Raw genomic sequence first — 22,815 nt, forward strand, 5'->3', positions numbered from 1 at the left:
TGTGCGTGCAGTCGCAGAAAAAAACGACGCAATGACGTGCCCGCAGCCCGCGCGTAAAAGTAAAAAAAAAATAAAGGAATGCAATGGAATGTCTCTTGAGTATTACATTATATGAATAATGTGGCATAGTAGCATCAACCACCATTTTAACCAGCAACCAGCCAGACATTACACAGACATGAGCATAGGCTATGTCTATATAGCAAGATAGAGCAGAAGAGAACTTCAACTCCGCCAAATGACTGCGCAGAAGAAAAAAAAAAGGAAAAAAAAGAACGCTATAGGCTATAACGTTTTTGAACAAGTGATTACAACATTTTAGGGAGAAAGTAGGCTAAAGTAAAAAGTAAGTAGGTAATAATAATAATAAAAGTGTAGGCTATTCTATTGTGAGGTGTACACTTTGCGCAGCCTAAAAAAAAGGGAAGAGCTGGCTTCATATAATCTGAAGCAATCCCGTGGGCTCATTCAGACGACATTAATTGTAAAGGATTCCTACCCGATGACCCGACAATATCAAGCTTTTTTGATATTATCGTGAGCGCTCCCGACGAGTCCCGATGTCATAAAAAACTAATTAACATAATCCGTTCGTGTCGGGGTACCGTTCAGAGTGAAGACCGATTCCGGGGCCGACCGAACGATTTTCCCGGGGATCATCCCGACAATCGGCCCCGGGGGAATCGGCCCCGGGATCGGCCCAGTGTGCACGGGGCTTTAGAGTAACAGACAGATCAGCATTCCTTTGGCCAGTGGGGTAGAAACAACAATTACAGCTCAGGAAACCAGAGGGAGGGAGAGAGATAGAGACAGAGAGAGAGAGATAGAGAGAGAGAGAGATAGAGACAGAGAGAGAGAGAGAGAGAGAGAGAGAGAGAGAGAGAGAGAGAGAGAGAGAGAGAGAGAGAGAGAGAATGAGAGCGAGAGAACGGTAGCTAGGGAAGAATAATGAGGGGGGATCTTCAGTCATTAGCACTGCTAACATCTGAAGGAAATGTTATCAAAAGGCTGAAGCTTTACTGGTGATACCAAGACAAGAAAGACATTACAGCGACCACTGCCATTTTTCTTTTTTTTGTTGTTGTTGGTATGTCTGATTCAGATCCCGATTTTGTAAGAGACCACTGACCACTGATTACCAATGTTTTTCTAATCAAAAATTTAGATTGGTTTAAAGTTTGTATTTAAGAACATTTCATTTGCAATTAAACAAATAAACACAAATAACTTTTGGATATAAAACATAAACACATAAAATGAACTTTATTTCATTCAACCACTTAACCTCTATATAAAATCTGACAAAGATAGCAGATCTACAATCTAGGCCAGACGGACGAATCGTTTGGGCTCTAACACACACTCACTCACGCTCGCAAGCACGCACGCACACAAACCTGTTTACACTAGAAGCACCGTTAAGCAACACCAGGTTACAAGGGAGTGTTTTATTAGGGGCTGGAGCTGTCTAACAATATTAAGGTTATTACTTTTATACACCAGGCCAAAGTGCCTGGTCGGCAACCACAATGCAAAGTATAGAGATTGTTGGAATATTCAGTGGTCACATAAGAGTGAAACATTTGATATGACAACTTCTGATCTCTCCTTTTGATGGTCAAATAAAGACCATGTTATTTTAGTGTCCAAAAACAGTTGTGCTTGTTGTTCCCCGGGGTTAATCAGTGACAGACAGGCTGGTCTGAAGTTCACATCCAGGGTATAAGGCTATTTCTCCTCAACAAACAGCTGTAATATGCTCTTTTATATGCCCTCTGTTCTGTTCTATTCCAAGAGGAGTAAATCTATCAGCACAATTTAAATCTATCAGCCAAGAAGGGCCGATTCTGCTGACATATAGTGTTTCCATGCATATACGCGCCCACACGCGCATGCATGCACACGCGCACACACATACACGCACGCACGCACACACACACAGTCCATGCTGAGACTATGGAAATGTCAATGTGAGGTTAAGCACAACAGAGAAAGGAAACGCTCAGCTAACGAATACACTCGTCAACTTTTAGATTGGATTGGTTTCCTTTCAGCCCTCCGCCAAGTGTAGATCATGTCTGCTCCTACATTATGTCCCATAATATGATCAATTAAATGATAGATGAATCAAATGATTAATTAAAATGAACAAATAGCTCGTGTTTTTTGCATGATAAACATATTGAGCAATTTCAAGATGCTTGTTTGGGCTCAAAGCGCACTCGGTGCCACGCTTGCAAGCTTGCAGATCTGCTATTTTTGAAAAATCGTGAAAGTCTTTGAATATTTCAAATTATATATATTTGGCCATGAGTCCCCCATCTCAAAATATTTTGTTCCAGGGACCCCCAGAAGCAAAATTTGACTTAGAAATGTTTGCTTAAAAAATACATATATTCAAAGATTTTGCACATTATTTTCCCGACTTTTCAAAAATAGCAGATCTACAAGCTCGCAGCGCGGCACTCGGTGCCGCGCTGTGAGCTTGTATATCTGCTATTTTTCAATAGTTAAAGTATAAAATAATTAAGGCCCCTCCACCTTGGGCCCTAGTAACTCAGTCCCACTCACCCCCCCCCCCCCCCCTCCATGTGACGCCCCTGTGTCTGCCAAAACAGTGGTAGCAGCCACTGTGTTAATATAACCTGTCATGTCATAATTCATGACTCCATGTGAGCACGCGGCTTCAGCTGGCCTTGGCTGAAGACTCAACAAGTGTGTGTGACCGTGCTGGTGGGTTGAGACACCGTCATGGCATGGCATGCACGGTATTGTTCTATACTGGTGGAAAACACTGTCTCAGTGCTTCCATGACTCTCGTCCCAAAGGATGTGCATGTATGTATGTATGCTATACATAGAGACTATAAATACATACACACATTCAGGGACCTCCCCACACGGACAAGGACCCCCACCCTAAGACATACATACAATTACAGTGTGCGTGTGTGCGTGCGTGTGTGTGTGTGTGTGTGTGTGTGTGTGTGTGTGTGTGTGTGTGTGTGTGTGTGTGTGTGTGTGTGTGTGTGTGTGTGTGTTTGCAGTTGCAGCAGCCTAACCAGCCTTTTACCTGCTTATTGTAAGTCGCTTTGGATTAAAAGCATCTGCTAATATGCCTAAACTATTGTAAACTGTAACCACTTAAACCTATTTTGTGTGGTAAAAAGATGTATATATTTTTTTTAAATAAAACAGCCCAACGTACAAGCTCTGTAACGTTTTGGCCTATAATAACACGACGGAAATAGGGACAACGAAACCAAAGTGATAAGGAATCAGGTGTCACATCAATCAACATTAAGATGTTGATTAAAGGTGTGTGTGTGTGTATGTACTTGTATTGCTATACGCGTGAGGGCAAAATGTGCCCAAACGTGTGCTACAATTTGCTAAATAGACAGAGAGAGGAAATAGATAGTGTAGTGAGAGGACCATTCTACAGGCTTTATGGTTAAACAAGCTTTGGGGAGTTATGCTTGCAACTAGGAACAGCTTCAGGCAGGGGTGTCACACATAGGTGGAGGAGGGGGTTTAACGCAATTAGACTGGGAACGCATTATTTTTGTGCTTTAACTATTGAAAAATAGCAGATATACAAGCTCAAAGCTTGTAGATCTGCTATTTTTGAAAATCGTGAAAATTTGTCCAAGTATTTGTCCACGGACTCCCATCTTAAAATGTTTAGTCCCAGGGACCCCCCAGAAGCAAAGTTTGAGTTACAAATGTTTGCTTAAAAAATATATATATATTCAAAGATTTGCACAAATTTTCACGACTTTTCAAAAATAGCAGATCTACAAGCTCGCTGTGAGCTTGTATATCGGCTATTTTCCCAATAGCTAAAGCATAAAATAATTAAGGCCCCCTCCACCTTGGGCCCTAGTAACTCAGTCCCAATTTCCCCCCATTGTGACGCCCCTGGCTTCAAGTTGAGGTTAGGGTTAGGATCAGTGTTGCCATGTCTGCATATTATAAATAAGCCATTTTGGGCTTGTTTTTCTGTGAACCTGTTTGTAATTATTGGTGGTTGTGGGTTGTGCTTTTCTAAAGTGTAGTTGCTTATTCAGGCTTTGCTTCCTAATGTTGTTTAAATTGGTGTTTCTCAAACATCTTCATGTCAAGGACCTCCAAATTATCATATTATGTACAGTATTTGTCAGAGGATCCCCCATCTGACAATATTTTGTCGCCTATTTTCAAATGTGGCCTAGCTGCTTCTTTTTGGAGTGTGTGTGTGTGTGTGTGTGTGTGTGTGTGTGTGTGTGTGTGTGTGTGTGTGTGTGTGTGTGTGTGCGTGCGTGCGTGTGTGTGTGTGTGCGTGCGTGCGTGCACATGTGTTCTGTTTACCTATGAGCAGGGTTGAGTGCTATCGCCCTGGGCTGGTCCAGGTCCAGCCAGAACAGGACTTTCCGCGAGGTTCCATCCAGGTTTGCTACTTCTATCCGATTGGTCTCGGAGTCTGTCCAATACAACTTCCTTCCCAGCCAATCACAGGCGAGCCCGTCCGGACTGTCCAATCCAGAGACGACTACAGCCTGGCCTGTTCCTAGAGCCTCTTTCAGTGCTGTGGACGTGGAGAGAAAGAGAGCAGAGTCAGTGTCACATAATGATACTGTACCTTTAAGGCGGCCAGTAGGGATGGGACCATATGAAAATGTCACCAATATTGTGACCAAAGAAATTGCGATTTATGATATTATTGCCATATTCAAAATACCCCTAACATCCATTATCCTGGGGTGGAACATTTGCCCAAAAAATAGCGTTGTGAGCTTGTAGATAAGTAATTTTTTTGGCAAAGAGATTTGGTAGAGTGAAAAAAAGTAAGTTATTTCCAGATCCGTTTGACCAATTACAGAGGGTTTAAGTGGTATCAGATATGCAGCTCAGCAAATAAAAGGTGAATTGATCCCAGTGCATGACGGAGGATAATTTCACGATATTAAATTTAAATCGCCTGCGATTATTTTGAGTATTTTTTATCACAATAAACCGTAATAACGATTATGGTCCCACCCCTAGCAGCGAGTAAGTATTGTTTTAGTATCCATCACGTTTTATTCATGGGGAGTGGGGACAGGCAGCAGGACAGTTGAGTTAGACCAGTTAACTCTGGGAGAATTCAGTCTTGGGTCTGTGTGGATCAACAGACATTAGGTATTAAAAGGTTTTGATAAGTCCTTAAAATGAAGCATAGCATTAGTCTGTCAGTCAGATCCTTTCCTCATTCACTCATCTGCTGATCATTACATCACAATGCCATTATCCAATCAGAGCTCTCGCTCAGTAAGGGAGGCTCCTTTAAACAGCTTGTATTCACTATAGCTCTGCTTGTCTTGGATCCCAAGCCTTGGATCTGCTGCTGCTTAGCTGCCTCCTCCACCCCAGCCTCCACATTTTGATCAGAGTCTGACATATAGGCTCAAATATTTGTAATGTTATGTCTGCTGATTCAAGCTAATATGTCAATGTATTGCTATTGTAATACCATTGTATCCCTATGGGGGGTTTTGCTTAAAGTTCCCTGATTTTGCTTAGCAGGCATGCATATACAACATTCAGGGAACAACTCCAAACGCGGAGCCCGTAAACACCAAGTTTAACTGTATTCCATTTGTTGCAATAAATGGTTAAATCTACTGTACTTTGACGTGAGTGTTCCTGACTAAACTGTCATTTCACTGTCATCTGTGGCCCCCCCCCTCCCGACCCACAGGTTGAGAACCACTGCAATAGCAGACTATTGCACTACTGTAGCACACCTCTATAACCTACTTTCTGCCTCTATAAACACTTTGCAATCACAGCCTGGTTAATATCCCACCAGAGTCTGGCATGTTTCTACAAGGGGCGAGTTTATATTGATAGCAATATCGTTTGGAATGTCTCCCATGCTCTGTTTAAGGAGACAAAGTATTAAGTCAATGCAACCATGTACAAGTCAAGCCTTCTAGAGAGGACAATGTTTCTGTAGACTCTAGAATGGATCAGGATTGTTCAAGCCTGTTTATAGACAATCAGTATCAGACTTAATAAGACATTGGGGGATCAATCCTCAAAGCAAGCATCAAAGCAGTGGTTCCAGTGGGTCTGTTTGAGGCCTGTCTTACATTATGTACATGTAATGTGAAAGACATGCACACCAAAGTAGACTGGGAAGTCTCAATCAAAAGTGAAGGGGACAGTTGTGTGTCTTAAAGAAATAATATGTGATTATTAAAAATGCTTAATTTGTTATGTGTGATCTATGGACCCCTGTGTGTCTAGTTTGAAGACAAAGTTTGAATTGAAAATTCATCATTCAGTCATTTCTTTATATATTTGTCATATATGCCCTGTACCACTTCAAAGCCTAAAAAATAAAACGGAAATTAAAGAGGTGGTGCCATAGTTTTATACTTTTTCTGTCTATGGAGGTAACATTACTCTAATTGACCCCCAGGTGTGGTTTTAATATACAAATATGCCCTTCCCTGTGTATTTGTGGTTTCTTCCTGAAATCTGAAAGCCTCTGAGTCAAACATGTGTGGGTGTGGCTAACTTCAGCTGGGTCACCACCCTCCTGAAAACCAGGCATACTTAATGAACAGGTGGGTGTGACCACATAAAAACATAATTGTAACACTTTCTGTACACTTTTAAAGATCTTCCTCCAAGTATAATCATAATACCTGATAATCATGTTTTAGGAGGTTAAAAATCACAGCACCCGTCTTTAATAAATCGTTAATCGCAATTATTTGTGTGACAATTAATCGTCAAGTAAAAAGTCATAATCGTGACAGTAAGAGTAAGCCCAAGTAAGAGACCTGGAAATAACATACTTTTTTTCACTCTTTACCAAATGTCTTTGCCAAAGAATTGCCGCTCTACAAGCTCATGCGACGCGTTGTCATGCGTTGTGAGCTTGTAGATCTGCTATTTTTTGGCAAATGTTCCGCCCAGGATAATGGCTGTTGGGGATATTTTGATTATCTTACAGTTGGACGACTGGTTCCAGTGGGTCTGTTTGATGGCCTCTTCGCTGACGTCCGTCCAAAATATCAGGCCCTCGGAGTACAAGAAGTCCACGGCCGCAGCGTCCTCCAGGTCACTAACCACCACCGCTGACTCCCCCCGCACGCCGTCCGCATCCACCAGACGCACGTCACGCCGATTCGCAAACAGGAGAAGAGGAGAGCCTGGGGAGAAGGGAAAGAGCATAAAGAGAACAAGATAAGATGAGGAGGCCAAGTTATTAGTACTTTTGGAAGAGAGGCAGACGGAGAGGGAGAGGGAGACGGAGAGGGAGAGGGTAATTCTTTTCTCTGGCCATACTGCATTCTCCAGAGAGAATGGCCAGAGTAAAAATGTTTAAAAATACAAACCACCACAAGTCCACAACACAGACTGTTGATGCTTACATAGTGTGACGTGGGAGTTTTGGTGAAAACAGTACGTAATTTGTCTATCAAGTAAAGGAGACAATCTTTGTTTCCAACTCTCACTTATAGTCCTGAAATGTGGAGCATTACTGAAGAACGAGTTCCCCGAAAAGGCGTTTCTCAGTAGGGCTGTCACGATTATGACATTTTATATGACAATTAATTGTCACTCAAATAATTGCGATTAACAATTTAATTGTGTTTTTGTCGTTGACAATTACATTTCTGTTTGGCTTGTAGGCTTTGAAGTTGCACATGGCAGATATGACACATAACCTACATTTTTCATAACCTAAACCTTTAAAAAGAATATTGATAGTGGAAATAGCGGATCTACAAGCTCACAACGTGTCGCATCGTGACGCGTTGTGAGCTTGTAGATCTGCTATTTCCACAATATTTTAAAATGTTTGAACATATATAAACATTTTTTAAACGATTATGACAATTATCACAAAATAATTGCGATTATGTCAAATGATTGCGATTAGACGATTATGAAATTATTGTGACAGCCCTATTTCTCAGGAAGTCGGCTGGCATCTCCTTTAGAGAAAAGGTTAGAAGCTCAGACAGTCGTCCATGAGGGACTGGGACAGTGGGAGTAGAGCCACTGCTCCTTTGTACAGAAAGGAGCCAGTGGTTGGAGCTAGGAGGAGGCCACATAGCTGAGGCCAAACTGGTCAAGAATCATCAATTTGGTGCACTTGGTGAAGAGTTTTTGATTTTTGGTATGGTGTTAGGTATGGGTATAAGGTTTTCAAAAACCATCGCAAACAAGTTGGGCTCGCCCCCTAGTGGTCTGTTTGCAATGAATCAAATATTAGATACGTCAGTACATGGTGCAAACCCCAAATAATTGATGAAAGAGATTTCTCAATGGATTCTGTTACTATTGGGTATGATAAACAACATACTAAAAATTCAAGAAAAAATAACAACCGGAAAGGCACCATTTTCAAGATGGCGTCCACGATGGCTGCCAGGAGCTGAAAATGCCTATAAACTGGGTTTTAATGTGTAAAAATTCATAAAAAATCTGCACTTGGTGAAGAGTTTTTGATTTTTGGTATGGTGTTAGGTATGGGTATAAGGTTTTCAAAAACCATCGCAAACAATTTGGGCTCGCCCCCTAGTGGTCTGTTTGCAATGAATTCAACAGTAGATTTGTCAGTATATGGCTGAAACCCCAAATAATTGATAAAAGAGATTTTTCAATGGATTTTGTTACTATTGGGTATGATAAACAACATACTAAAAATTCAAGAAAAAATAACTACCGGAAAGGCACCATTTTCAAGATGTCGTCCACGATGGCTGCCGGGAGCTGAAAATGCCTATAAACTGGGTTTTAATGTGTAAAAATTCATAAAAAATCTGCACTTGGTGAAGAGTTTTTGATTTTTGGTATGGTGTTAGGTATGGGTATAAGGTTTTCAAAAACCATCGCAAACAAGTTGGGCTCGCCCCCTAGTGGTCTGTTTTCAATGAATCAGATATTAGATAGGTCAGTATATTTTAGACACTAGGGGGTGAGCCCAACTTGTTTGCGATAGTTTTTGAAAACCTTATACCCATACCTAACACCATGCCAAAATGTAAAAGCTAGTTACCAAGTGCATATTTTATATGGATTTTTACACATTAAATAGGCATTTTCAGCTCCCGGCAGCCATCGTGGACGCCATCTTGAAAATGGTGCCTTTCCGGTAGTTATTTTTTCTGGAATTTTTAGTATGTTGTTTATCATACCCAATAGTAACAGAATCCATTGAAAAATCTCTTTCATCAATTATTTGGGGTTTGCACCATGTACTGACATATCTAATATTTGATTCATTGCAAACAGACCACTAGGGGGCGAGCCCAACTTGTTTGCGATGGTTTTTGAAAACCTTATACCCATACCTAACACCATACCAAAAATCAAAAACTCTTCACCAAGTGCAGATTCTTTATGAATTTTTACACATTAAAACCCAGTTTATAGGCATTTTCAGCTCCCGGCAGCCATCGTGGACGCCATCTTGAAAATGGTGCCTTTCCGGTAGTTATTTTTTCTTGAATTTTTAGTATGTTGTTTATCATACCCAATAGTAACAGAATCCATTGAAAAATCTCTTTCATCAATTATTTGGGGTTTGCACCATGTACTGAAGTATCTAATATTTGATTCATTGCAAACAGACCACTAGGGGGCGAGCCCAACTTGTTTGCGATGGTTTTTGAAAACCTTATACCCATACCTAACACCATACCAAAAATCAAAAACTCTTCACCAAGTGCACCAAATTGATGATTCTTGACCAGTTTGGCCTCAGCTAACAGGACAGACTGAGGACCAGGTGGTGGGATTATCTCTGCACCCGCCTCGGGATCCCCCAGTCAGAGCTGGCTGATGTGGACACAGAAAGGGAGATGTGGGTTTCTCTGCTAGAGCTGTTTACCTCCGCGACACCACTTCGGATAAGTAGTTGAAGGTCATTGCATGGGTGGGTGGTAAGGGGCGTGTGCTGTTTGATAATAACCAGTGATATAAACAGTGAATTTCAGCAGTGATAATTATGTTACCTGGTCACCCCTGTGAAATTACGCCAACCCATCAAGGCAGGGCCTAAGAAAATTCTGAAATACTACTACCGTACATGCAGAAAAACACGTGAAATGTACTCAAAAATCTGTAATGGTTGATTTTACTGCATTTTGGGCAATTAGACTGTACTTGAAAAGTGACCTGTAAACGAGATGGACAGAGCCTATTATAACACCCAGATTGTCAGATACTCATTATGTCTAAAGCATGTTATACCCGTAATACTTCATAGATTTATTATTATTATTATTATTTGCGTTGGCTATTCAAATAGAGCAGATATACAAGCTTGCTGCATGTCAGCTGCATGTTCACCATGATAGGGGAATTCAGAGTGCCTGCATATTTCATTAAGTTCAACATAGACATAAACAAGAATTGACACAGTCAATATATAAGCTGGGCAGATGTCACAGTCAATTTATGAGCTGGTCTCAAAAGTTTGGAAAAAAAATTTTTTTTTGAAAAAAAAAAAAAAGTTTGAAAAAAAAATTAGAAAAAAAAAAGTTTAGGTCCAAAAATGTGTTAAAAAATCGACCTGATGGTGGCGCTATATGGGACAGATCCATGTCGATGAGATAAGTGTAGACATACTGTGTAGCGATTTGTGTGATTTTAGGGCAAAAACTGTAGGAGCAGTATTCAAAAATGTGTTTTAAAAAATTTGGCGGGGGTCCCTGGAGCTGCGGGGGTCCCTGGAAGGGTGGAGGTTGTGGATTGGCAGACAAGGATTGTGTGTGGAAAATTTCACATGGATAGGGGCAAAAAAGTGTGATGTGACGTGACAGACAGACTGACGGACAGACAGACAGGCGGTGGAGGTTTTCATAGTAACTGCGACCTGACGGTCGCAATTATAATCATTAGTATTGTTTATTTTAATTATTATTATTAAGGAACTCTAGAAATCTCAGTTGGAACTGTTACCCCAGTGACCCGATGCTGGATAAGCGGTTGAAGATGGATGGATGGATGGATGGATGGATGGATTATTTTAGAGTAAGCTACTTTATTTACCATTATTGTGTACTCCGCCACATGGGGAGCAATCTTCAATTCAATCTTCAATTCAAAGAAGCTTTATTGGCATGAGAACACAAACGTTTACACAGTGTTGGAAAAGTACATACATTCTAACTTGGAGAACTTGGCTATTTGTACTTTATTTTAGTAAATCCAATTTCCAATATTTTAACTTCTACTCCACTAGGCCACATTTATTTCAAAACTTATTTACAAATTATAATATAAAATAGGCCTATACATAAACCACTTTAACTCACACAGTAACTGTGTGAATTGTTTCGAAACTAACAAATTGGCCTATTTCAAAACAATACTTGAGTTCTATTGTTTTATCACCGTCACAATAACTGTGAATTGCCTCGAAACTAACACATTGGCTATTCAAATTACACAGCTATGCTTTAATTAATAATTATGTGCAACTGTGGTGTGGATGCTTATAGACATACAGCTATGATACCGAGTTAGCATGTATTTTGTTGTGAATGTATTTATTTATTTATTGGGGAAAAGCTTCCGTTACATGTACTGTACTGTACCTGTTTCCTATTTCCAATACTTTTACTTCTACTCCACAATACATCTCGGATCCAAATATCATACTTTTACTCCACTACATTTACTTGAAAACTTTAGTTAGTGCTGATACTTTTACTTGAGTATAGTATGTGAGTACTTTTTCCACCACTGGTATCAATAAACGAGAACTACTATTCTATCTCTTTCTCATAATGCCCAAATGTAATCCTTTGTTCTGCTGTCATAAGCCCACGTTTGCCAATAGTCTTCAGGTGTTAATGGTCAGTTTCTAAATAATTCACACACAGTAACTGTGTGAATTACTGCTCGAAACTGGACATTAACACCTAAGATAGCTAACTGTAGCTATGCTAAGTGCTTTGTGTAACTTGGGTCTCAGTGTTTGTGTAACTTCGTGAAGGATCATCTGACTCTGATAATAAACCACAATCTACAGGCTCAACCACCTCGCATTGTGAGCTTGTAGATTTTCATAGATTGGCAAAAATAGAGTTGGATCACGTTTTATTCCAGTAACCCAGTTGTTTATACGATAGCTACATTAGCCTGCAGCTAGCGCTAGCTAGCGTTAGCCGTTAGCCACTAATAAACAGTCATCCAGAATAGTCTAATAAGTCAACTTTCCGACGGCAAAGGAACGATTACATTCCATGTGTCCTTCTGATAGATTTTCCCCCCTGGCTGTCATTCCTGTCAATGTTTTATTGTCCAAAAAAAACGCTCTGGACGTGGATACTGTTCTATTCAATGCTAAGCTAACTCAACAACAAAGGAAAGGACCGCAGCATTTGCGGAAGTCACAGACGCCTCCAGGCAGGAAGCAAGCGGATCATTTTTTCCTCCAAAGCCCGAGAAGAAAACGGGATAATAAATAAATAATAGATTAAATCATTATAACAACATTACGTGGTTAATAATTGTTCATTTGGAACATACGTGCCATTAAATTAACTGAATAAATACCGGAATAAATATCGCTAAGTAATGGAGTCTCGATATTACCGCATTTGGCTACAAAGGGCTAATACAGGCTGGCTAGGACTAGCATGTTAGCCATATTCTGGGAGGACCAACAAAAATATGTCACGATCTCTCACATTAATTAAAAAAAGTCCTATTTACATGCAGAGTTAAGCTCTGGCGTTTATGTGAAATGTAGCCTAGATATTTTGAGATGCTTTTGTGGCTTTATCACATTTTAGTGAATTGGGTCGCCGTTTTATTCCATGAGTAATTGTGTATAACATGCCAGCGTTAGCCTGCAGCTAGCGCTAGCTAACGTTAGCGTTAGCCGTTAGCCACACATCCAGAATAGTCTAATAAGTCAATTTTCCAACGGCGAGTGAACGATTGCATTCCGTGTCCTTCATGGATTTTTTTTCCCCCTGGCTGTCAATGTTTTATTGTCCAAAAAGAAAACGTTCTGAACGTTAAAACTAGATAGTTTTACGATCATGACAATGTTGTCAATGCTAAGTCAATGCTAAGCAGGGACAACAAACATAAGTCAATGCTAAGCAGGGACAACAAACATTTGAGTACTTTTGCCAACACTGCTAATTTCCCCCATAGCCTGGACTCTCGCCCCATTGTCTGGAAGGGCACTCCTGGGGTACTGTCCTGCGATTGGCCCTTAGCTCAGTACCATGTACATGGATAGCCTATCCAGAAGAGGTAATCAATGGTCGTCTAAGAAAATGACCTGATTACCGAAGCTGGTTGCCCAGCTTAAAAACCTGAATACCAGTCAAACTGAACACAAAACCAATTTCACTGACAGAATATGAGACAGAATCCAATCCAGAGTCTGTGTGACCTGGTTAAACCAAGATGTTTTTTTTTGACATGATAAAACACACTTTAAAGGGCTGTTACGTATAGTTACGTATGCTTCATTTTGTGTACTTTTTTGGGTGAGAGAGTACGTAGTCTACGTACGGTAAATCCGTCGACATGCATTCCTATATGTTATTTACGTGCAGACCCACTCTCCGCTCCAATTCTGCTCCTGTTGGGGCCGCGCGCCACATGGAGGTGGTTCTGCACACACGTGTAAACCGAAGCATTTAGCCAAAATATGTAGAACCACAGAATTTCTTGACCCGACGTGATGTTTGGTAATACGTGGTAACGTGGTGTGTGGTGTGTGAGGAGTCGAGGCATCCTCTTCACGTGGTTGCAACGACGTTCCTTTTTTCCCCGTTTCTTGATAAAATATATTTCTTATTGGAACACATAGTTTGAGAACCGCTGTCATAGAGCAGAGGAAAGGTAATTTTCCTCACTGCCCCCACGGTTGACAAAAGTTCGCCACGGATAGCTCATGCGTACGTACGTTTTTATCGGTTTTAATCCGTCGGGTTGAGTGTTGTCCATAAGGGTACGGACAGAGAGAAAAACAGACAGACCAACGGACCGAACGGATTAAATCACTCTCCCCCTCCGTTTCTAGTGTAGACTTGCGGTCCTTATGTATTACTATGCATGGTACTTTAGACGTGTTAAAAGACTTTTTTCAGGATCATTGTCCTGACAGCACTGGCAGTTGGCATCCCAGTGACGCTGGCCTAGCTGACACGCTAGCTGACACAGGGCCTGTGGTGAGCCCAGCGGTTTGGTCTGGCAGCGTGGCACTGCTGGCATGCTGCGACCTGGCACCGACATGGACAACTCTAATTCCCTCAGCACGCGCACACACACATACACGCATAAGTACGCACGCACGCACAAACACACACACACTCACACAGAGCTGTCAGTCAGAAAGAAAGCCTTCCAATCTCCACAAGAGGCACATTTTTCACCAAAGAAGAAGAAAAATAGCTGCATTGTCTTGCCTGACAACCATGCGTTTTTTTTTGTTTGTTTTGTTTTGTTTGTTTGTTTTCTTTTCATTTTTAAGTTGCATCCAGGATTTGAGGCTCATGGAATTTTCTCAGCTTTTAGAGGACTGTGTTAACTTAGGAAAATATTAAGAAAAGTGTAAAAAGACTTTTCAGGTGATGTTAGATTCTTGTCAAAATAGTAATTTAGGAAGATTTTGTCTATTTCTCTTTTAATTTTCTTTGTGGTATAAGTACTTGTTATAGACGCTGTATGTGTGTCTCTGAAATGGCCTGTTGATATGTGAGCATTTTTGTCAGTGGCACTAGGACTAGGCACAAGTTATTTGTATAGCGACGATGGAAGGCTCGTCTAAGGACGACCTAGAGAGATAAGTGAGGCATGTATCAGACAGCATGAGCGCCGAGTGCACCAGAGAAAGCACACATCAGAGAGAGATTAAGTATACTTGGTGTCGGGTATCGGGTAGGGCTCCAGCTGATAAATTGGAGACCCCTGTCGACTCAGGTTGGGGCTGGGCAGGGCTGGCCCTCTGGAGGGATATCAACGAACCTAAGCACAACAGTGGGCGCCAGTGGTGAGCGCTTCGCTGTGTTCACTTGGACCATGCGGACAGAGGTGCCGCAAGTCCATAACGGCACATAACTCGGTAACGGCACTGAGTCGGCTCATGCGACCGTCACAACGCTCGACCTGGCAACTCGCTCGCTACTGTTCGCTCGTTGGTGTCTCACGTGGCTCATGGTCGCCTGAGACATCGCAACTCTGTCGTCATCACCGAAAACAGGCCTATCTATATTGCCTCAACTGTACCTCAATATTGTGTTGTGCACTTTGTAAGGTTTAGGGCTATTATGGAGATCTAAACAACTAAACAACTTCTGCATTCAGTGCATTCCATTATCCAAAATAGTAACCACACCACACACAGAAATTAATTGTATTGGCCAAATATGATGCCACACATTCACATAACACTGACTTGACTCACAATACACAATGAAGCATTTTTCAGCCCAATGTCTGTACCAGGTGTATGGGAAGACATGAGCTAGCCCTGCTTATAATTACATGATGTACATGTAATGTAAAAGACATGCACAACAAAGCAGACTGGAAAGTCTCAAATTCTCTCATTCAAAAGTGAAAGGGACAGATGTGTGTCTAAAAGAAAATCTCTAATCCATGAAAATAATTGAAAGGTCACAGTTCCATTAAACGTGTACAGGGTTTGAATGACTGAGGATGAGGATTAAAGGCCCATATACTGACGTCAACATGTATTGTCGATTCACAGCTTTGGCCTTTGATGATACTTAAATATACAGTATAGCATGGGTCTTCAACGGGGGTCCGGGACCCCTGGGGGGGTCCTTAGAGTTACTACAGGGGGTCCTCCAAATCTTTTTTTCTTAGTTGTATATTAACCACTTGAACCCTAGTGTCCATATTCTGAGAACATTAGCCAAAAATATCAGATCTACAAGCTCAACGCCTCACAGCGTAAATCTGCTTTTTTTGGCAAATAGCTTTTGTGTAGAGGGGGAAAATAGCAGACTAAGTACAGAGTGACAGGTCAAGTTTATTAAGTATTCAAGTGGTTAAATATCTGAAAACACAAATTTGACAGACACTGATGATCGTGCTGTCAAACAATGAAACTATGGAATCTATGAAGAGGTTGTGGGGGTCCCTGCTTCATCTCTCTATCAACTAAGGGGTCCTTGGCCAGAAAACGTTGAAGACCCCTGATAGGCTACAATAATCTAGGCCTGGCCCCGACAATCTGAATATTTGGATACACTACTCAGTCAGTTCAGTTGGCACATTAGACATTAGTCTACAGTATAAATGTCATTTTAATATTTGGATTAACCAAATAAACTCCAGCATGCTCATTCTGAGCATATCATAAAAGGCGAACATTTGGCAAAAATAGGTGAACATTCAGCAAAAACAGTATATCTACAAGCTTGTAGGTGAAAGAATTTGGGCCCCAAGTAGGCTATAAAACCCTGGAGAACCCCGGTCAACAAAGTATATTGGGTTAAGTGGTATCTATGTACAGCATATGTACATATGGTCCATTCCAGAATTACGGGTACATTTCGCGTCTGCGTGATAAACCCATTTTTAACAAGTTGTATATATACCGGTATCATGTCATATAATGAAGGAATACAGCATTTCCCCAAACTGTGCTGTGCCGTAATAGTATAACTATGTTTAACCTCAGACACTACTTTCTGCAAGGATTTACTGTAGAATTATGTGTGGGACACTTCCGGAGAACAGCAGACATACAAGCTCACGTCGTGTCGCAGATGCAACCGCTGTGAACTTGTAGATGAAATTGTTGTTAATGAAATTGAAAATGAAATACATTTTGTTTTCTATTGCCCATTCTACAATTCTATTAGGCAGACACCTTTAATAAGGTAGATCCAAATTATGAATTTGTGTGGTGTGATGACTCAGAGAAGCTGAGACGACTTTTGCTTCATTTCTGGAGAAAGCTTGGTCGATGGGAAGGAGGGCCATATACATGTAAAATAGAGCATTGTTTTATTTGAGATTATTTTGTTTATGATGTATTGTTCTCATGTTTATGGATTTGTTAATTTATAACAAGGGCGTAGTGTGAACGCGGAAAGGACTATTGATGTCAGTTCACTTTGATGTCTAATGTGTCATATAATCCCATATAGGATGGGCCAAATTGTGGCATGACACGGAAATAAAAATGTCATTCATTCATTCATTCATTGTAGATCACACTCGGCTGCGACGCCGGAACTGCCGCACACCTTCTGCGCAACGCACGATGGGACGTTGGAAACTTGTGGATAGCTCTCTCTCTCTCTACAACTTGCCTTTAAGGTCCTCGCAATCTCAGTACAGAAAGATGAATTTGGTGCAGATTCCAAGTTCTCTTGACAAAGCCGGTTGTACTTTCAGAAGTAAAACATTCTACATTCAGAAAACTCACAAGTTCAATAAACTAGAACAACAAAACAGAGAACCAGACTGAAAGCAAGGAGAGAGAGAGAGAGAGAGAGAGAGAGAGAGAGAGAGAGAGAGAGAGAGAGAGAGAGAGAGAGATTGCAGCCATGGGTTCTTCCTGCCATCTCTACACCCAGAGAGGGACACTACAGCTGGGATTAGTTTTGGCTGACCTCCCCTGGCCAGCTGGGACTTTCTGGACCTGGAGAAGACAATCCACGACTACCACATTCAAAAGCCCCTTTTATACATGGAAAACATATCATTGCCTGTTGCCAGATTAACTATTGCAGTGAAGGTAACAGATCTGGCTAGTTCCCATAACTAACAACTGCTTGCCCAGACAAACTGTCAGGGATGAGAATAGGGCCAGTTTATTCTGTCATTTTCTTTTTGAAAACCTTTTCATTTAGGATTTCTACCAACTGCACATCCTGGTGAAACAGTACCAGGCAGGTTGCACCAGCAGAACGTAGGTTCTGTCCTACGTCAGGGAGTAAAGTCCTCACTAGAGGCTTAGTAACTAACTACTAGTTTGTAACTACTGAGTTACTAACTTGTGTTGCACCCCGACTGTTTATGGCATAACTTAACTAACGCGTAGACTGCAAGCCCCCAGAACCACGCCAAAACATTGAAGCCTGGTGGTCAAACCTGGCAGTGCAGTTAAACTCTACTGCGGGTGCGTATGCTAATGCTAATGCTAATGCGTGTCTCTAGTGCGCCTGCTCCGTGCCTCACGGGCTGCAAAATTGGCCTATGTACACAGGCCATTTCAGCTACTTCCGGCAGTCTTCCGGGTGCTTCAAGCGCCACTGAGCAACTTTCATTGAAATGAATAGCTGGGGATGGGGCCGTCCGCTCTCTATAAAGAGTCGCCGGGGTCCAACTCCGTCTCCACTGGCATGCACACGAACTCATTGATACGTGTGCACAGAGCGAGTGCAACCCTGCACACTACCCTGCAGTGTAGACTTGTGAATTTGGATAGTATCACCAGTTACATTTTGCCGTAACGCATACTTGGAGACTCGGGGGAAGTGCACCGTTCAAGTCGCTGTTGTGCTGTAATGCCGCAGCCGCTAACATGCAGTGGTGGAAAAAGTACTCAAATGTTTTACAAGTCTTACAACCTTACGCTCCTTATTTCATTTAGTCACTATTGTGTTGTTTTACACACTACATGGTGACTGTTCAGTTTAATTCAATATTTTTGGCAATGAAAATCCCACCACCAGGATCATTTGTCGTAAAATGTGTATACGAGACCATTCTGACCATTCACTCATTTACTTTTAAAAGTCTGTGACAATAACCACAGTTACAGGAGTGCTTGTGTGTGATATGAAATGTAAGCTTGCCATAAACACAATAATGATGTTTAGTTGTTATCATCACTGTCTGTCTTCCATCAATATGGGAGAATCAAAGCATTGTCACTTCACCTTCACAACAGGCAGGCATGATGCAATCATGTTGCAAAGGTAGCTGACATTTGTCGACAGAAGGCACTGTTGCAAAAACATTACCTCTCCTGCTTGTTTGTTTTTATCTGCATTATTCACTAGTAAAATGAGACAAGCAAGAAAACACAAATAAGAATTTTGCCCCTCTCTGCTGTCAATGCATTATTTTTGAGCAACTGCGTTGGAAATAATGAAACTTTTAACGTTTTAAAATTGTGACAATGTGGATTTATTTCTTGGAGTAAAGTCTATTGCATGTCTGGTCCAACTGATACTGAAATGATTTGCGTTCTCACATACAGCCCTACCGATCATGTCTAGATACGTTCCGGTTTGCAGTGCATGTGTGAATGCAGCTGTAGTTTTATTCTATGGCACGCCAGATTAGGTTACTTCCATCAAGGTGTTTCATTCACACTAGCAGAAAACAGACATGCAAACAAGTCAAATCAAATACAAACCCCTGTGCAAATAATGGTTTCAACTGGATTTTAGAGAGGAGCTCGTCGCTGTTGTTTCTGTAAAACCTTCATAAAATATCTCATAGCATGGATCTATTTGTGGTCAAAGACTTTCATGAACAGACACATTTCGTTTTCTGGATTCCTGTTCATAAATTATAGTTGCTGACTGCCCCCTGAACATTTTGTCTGTTGATTTCTCCAGATTTCTTCCCAAAAGAGAAGAAATCAAGTGTCTTTACCTACTTCCATGAGACTTAAACTATAAAATAAAACCTGTGTTGAGTAATCATAATTCTTATTTGGAAATCTAATTTCTAATGAAGCTGTCTTGATGCTGGTTGGAAATGAACAAAAGGACGGACATGGATTATACAAATGATTTTGGCTAAACGTAATTTTTACGATGAAAACCATGCACTTGAGACCTATACAATGAACACAGTGTGGAAGCGCTCTTTTTGGCAGTAGGTCAGTCGTTTTGTAGAGAAAAGTCAATAGTATAGCTGTCAAACCATTTCATGCGTAAATTAAGCTATATTTAAAAAATATTTGGGCAAAAAGGGTGCACTTTGGAGTCAAGGGTATTTTTTGTTAGAAAAAAAGAAGAAATGAAATCTAAGGCTCTTTTTTGTTCAAAAGACTAAAAGTCTTTATTCGTGTGGCTGCCCTATGCTGCAGTAAGCAGAAATGCCACCAAAATCTTCTGGGATGCCAGAGGAGAATGGAGAAAAGTGGGGGAAATGGGAATCTCCATTTGAGAAAATAATAGGAGCTACTGTACTTGTCCAAAATGCCTGAAAATCCTGGATGGTAAAATAAAAATAAATACATAAATAACACTTTTATGCCTTCCAACTGCTTCCAGCAGTCAGCTTTTTCACTAATTAGTGCAATGCCCATTAGAAGATCTGTCTAAACAGTAAAGTATGGGTCCTTCTCTGTGACTCCTGACTCACTTCAAATGGCTTTGCTGCACCTGGCTGCGTGCGTGTGCGTCTGTGTGTGACTGTGTGTGTGTGAGCGTGCGTGCGTGTGTGTGGCACAACACAAAGGAACAGCTGAGGAGTTTGAGCTTGTCAGTAGGATTAACAATCAGAGTGGGAGGAGACAGAGAGACAGAGGAGGGCCGTGTGTGTGTGTGTGTGTGTGTGTGTGTGTGTGTGTGTGTGTGTGTGTGTGTGTGTGTGTGTGTGTGTGTGTGTGTGTGTGTGTGTGTGTGTGTGTGTGCCCCCCTCACACACACATACGCTGTTGTGGGGTGGGGGCCACAAAGTACCAGGTCTGAAAAGACCTGGGTACAGAGGCCCCGAAGAAGTTGTATAGCTTAGGAAATGCACTGCTTCACCCCCACCACACACGTGCATTCACGCATGCACAGACTGCACGCACGCACGCGCGCGCACGCACGCAGCACGCGCACACACACACACACACACACACACACACACACACACACACACACACACACACACACACACACACACACACACACACACACCATTCTCAGCTCCCTCTGTTTTGTTCTGCTTGAAAGAATAACTAACAGCCTCCCTCGCTTTACACCTTATCAGGGACACCCTGTGTGTGTGTGTGTGTGTATTTGCGTGTGTGCGCGCGCAGGGGTGTGTGCGTGCGTTTGCGAGTGTGTGTGTGTGTGTGTGTGCGTGCGTGCGTGCGTGTATTTGAGTGTGTGTGTGTGGAGTGTTGAGAGGGTGAAAGGGAAGGAAGAGATTTTCTTCACACCTCCCCAGTTGGGACAAGAAAAATGTGCGTGACGCGCACAGAGCACATATTTATGCAGCCTGTACGTGTGTGTGAGTGTGTGTGTGTGTGTGTGTGTGTGTGTGTGTGTGTGTGTGTAGTGTGTGTGTGTGTAGTGTGAGAGAGGGGACCCCAGAGAAATCATAGCAGTCTGTGACAGACTTCCTCCTCTCTCTCTCTCATTACCCCTCCTCCCTCTCTCTCTCTTTCTCCTCTTCCATCCTCCCTTCCACCTCTTTTCTCTCCTCTCTCGAGTTTTTCTTCACCTCCTTCCCTCCCTCCCTCCCTCCCTCGCTCCTTCTCACCTCTGTCAATTCCTCCCTCCACTCCTCCTCCTCCTCTCCCCTTATACTCCCTCTCTTCTTCCTCTCTCTACCTCCTACTGCTGTTTTCTCTCCTTCTCCCCTTCCTTCCCTCCACCTATCCCAGTTGTATGAAATCAAAACAGCAGAACCTGCTCATGTTTCACGCCTCGAAAGAAAAAAAGAAAAAAGGAAAAACAGGAAAAGATTCAATCTCTTCTGTACATTCCTTCTCTGCACTGCAACCCAATCTCCTCTCTCTCTCTCTCTCTCTCTCTTTCTTTCTCTCTCTCTCTCCAGGGGCGTCACAATGGGGGGGAAAAGTGGGACTGAGTTACTAGGGCCCAAGGTGGAGGGGGCCTTAATTATTTTATACTTTAGCTGTTGAAAAATAGCAGATATACAAGCTCACAGCGCGGCACCGAGTGCCGCGCTGCGAGCTTGTAGACCTGCTATTTTTTAGAAGTCGTGAAAATGTGTGCAAATCTTTGAATATATGTATTTGTTTATGTGAACATTTGTAAGTAAAATTTTGCTTCTGGGGGGGTCCCTGGAACTGAATATTTTTTGGGGGTCCTTCACATGAAAAGGTTTGAGCACAACTGACATAGAAACATTAGGTTTTTTCTTGCACAAATTTTCAAGATTTTTCAAAAATAGCAGATCTACAAGCTTGCAGAGCGGCACTCGGTGCCGCGCTGTGAGCTTGTATATCTGCTATTTTTCAATAGTTAAAGCACAAAATGATGCGTAATAATGTGTTCCCAGTGAATCCTTGTACCCAGGGCCCAGAATTCTGTGCAACACCCCTGCTCTCTCTCCTCTCCTGCCCTCCTCTTCTCCTCCTCACCTCCACCCAGCTCCTCTGCCAGCACCCTCCTCCTGCATAATATGCAAGAGACATATTATGTCTCTCTTGGATGGGATCATAATTGCTATTATCGTTTATCGTGATGAAAAACACTCACAATAATCATATCGTGGAGATTACGTTTTTTTCTGAAATTATCCTCCGTCATGCACTGGGATCAATTCACCTTTTATTTGCCGAGCTGCATATCCGGTATACCACTTAAACGCTCTATAATTGTTCAAAACGCACCTGGAAATAAGTAACGTACTTGATTGATACAGTCTTTTTTTTTTGTGGCACTGATTTGTTAAGTTGTGCTTTTTGAGTATTGCTTTTTGTGTGTGACGTGACACTTATGAGCGTTGAATGTTTCTTGAAAACTTTAAGTATACCGGTATATTCTTCTTTTATTGTGACAGCTTTTTGACACTTTTATTGTGCCTTGCCTTTTTTTTTTGACTGTACACAACAGTACTCTTTTTCTTTTTCTTACTTCTTTGTAACTTGTAACCTTTAACTGCTGTGCTGCCTCTGGGC

General features: G+C 41.7%; 1 protein-coding gene across 1 annotated transcript in view; it reads right to left on the bottom strand.

Annotated features, from left to right (window-relative positions):
* Positions 1-22,815, bottom strand: part of lrp5 (low density lipoprotein receptor-related protein 5) — a 109,387-nt gene that overhangs the window by 78,002 nt on the left and 8,570 nt on the right. The window contains exons 2-3 of the mRNA XM_080737373.1: positions 6,983-7,183; positions 4,350-4,566 (exon numbers count right to left, since the gene is read on the bottom strand). Of these exons, the coding sequence (XP_080593499.1) occupies positions 4,350-4,566; positions 6,983-7,183 (418 nt within the window). The remainder of the gene's footprint in view (positions 1-4,349; positions 4,567-6,982; positions 7,184-22,815) is intronic.

Source organism: Nannobrachium achirus, assembly GCF_963921795.1.
Source record: "Nannobrachium achirus genome assembly, chromosome: 11".
NCBI lineage: Eukaryota > Metazoa > Chordata > Actinopteri > Myctophiformes > Myctophidae > Nannobrachium > Nannobrachium achirus.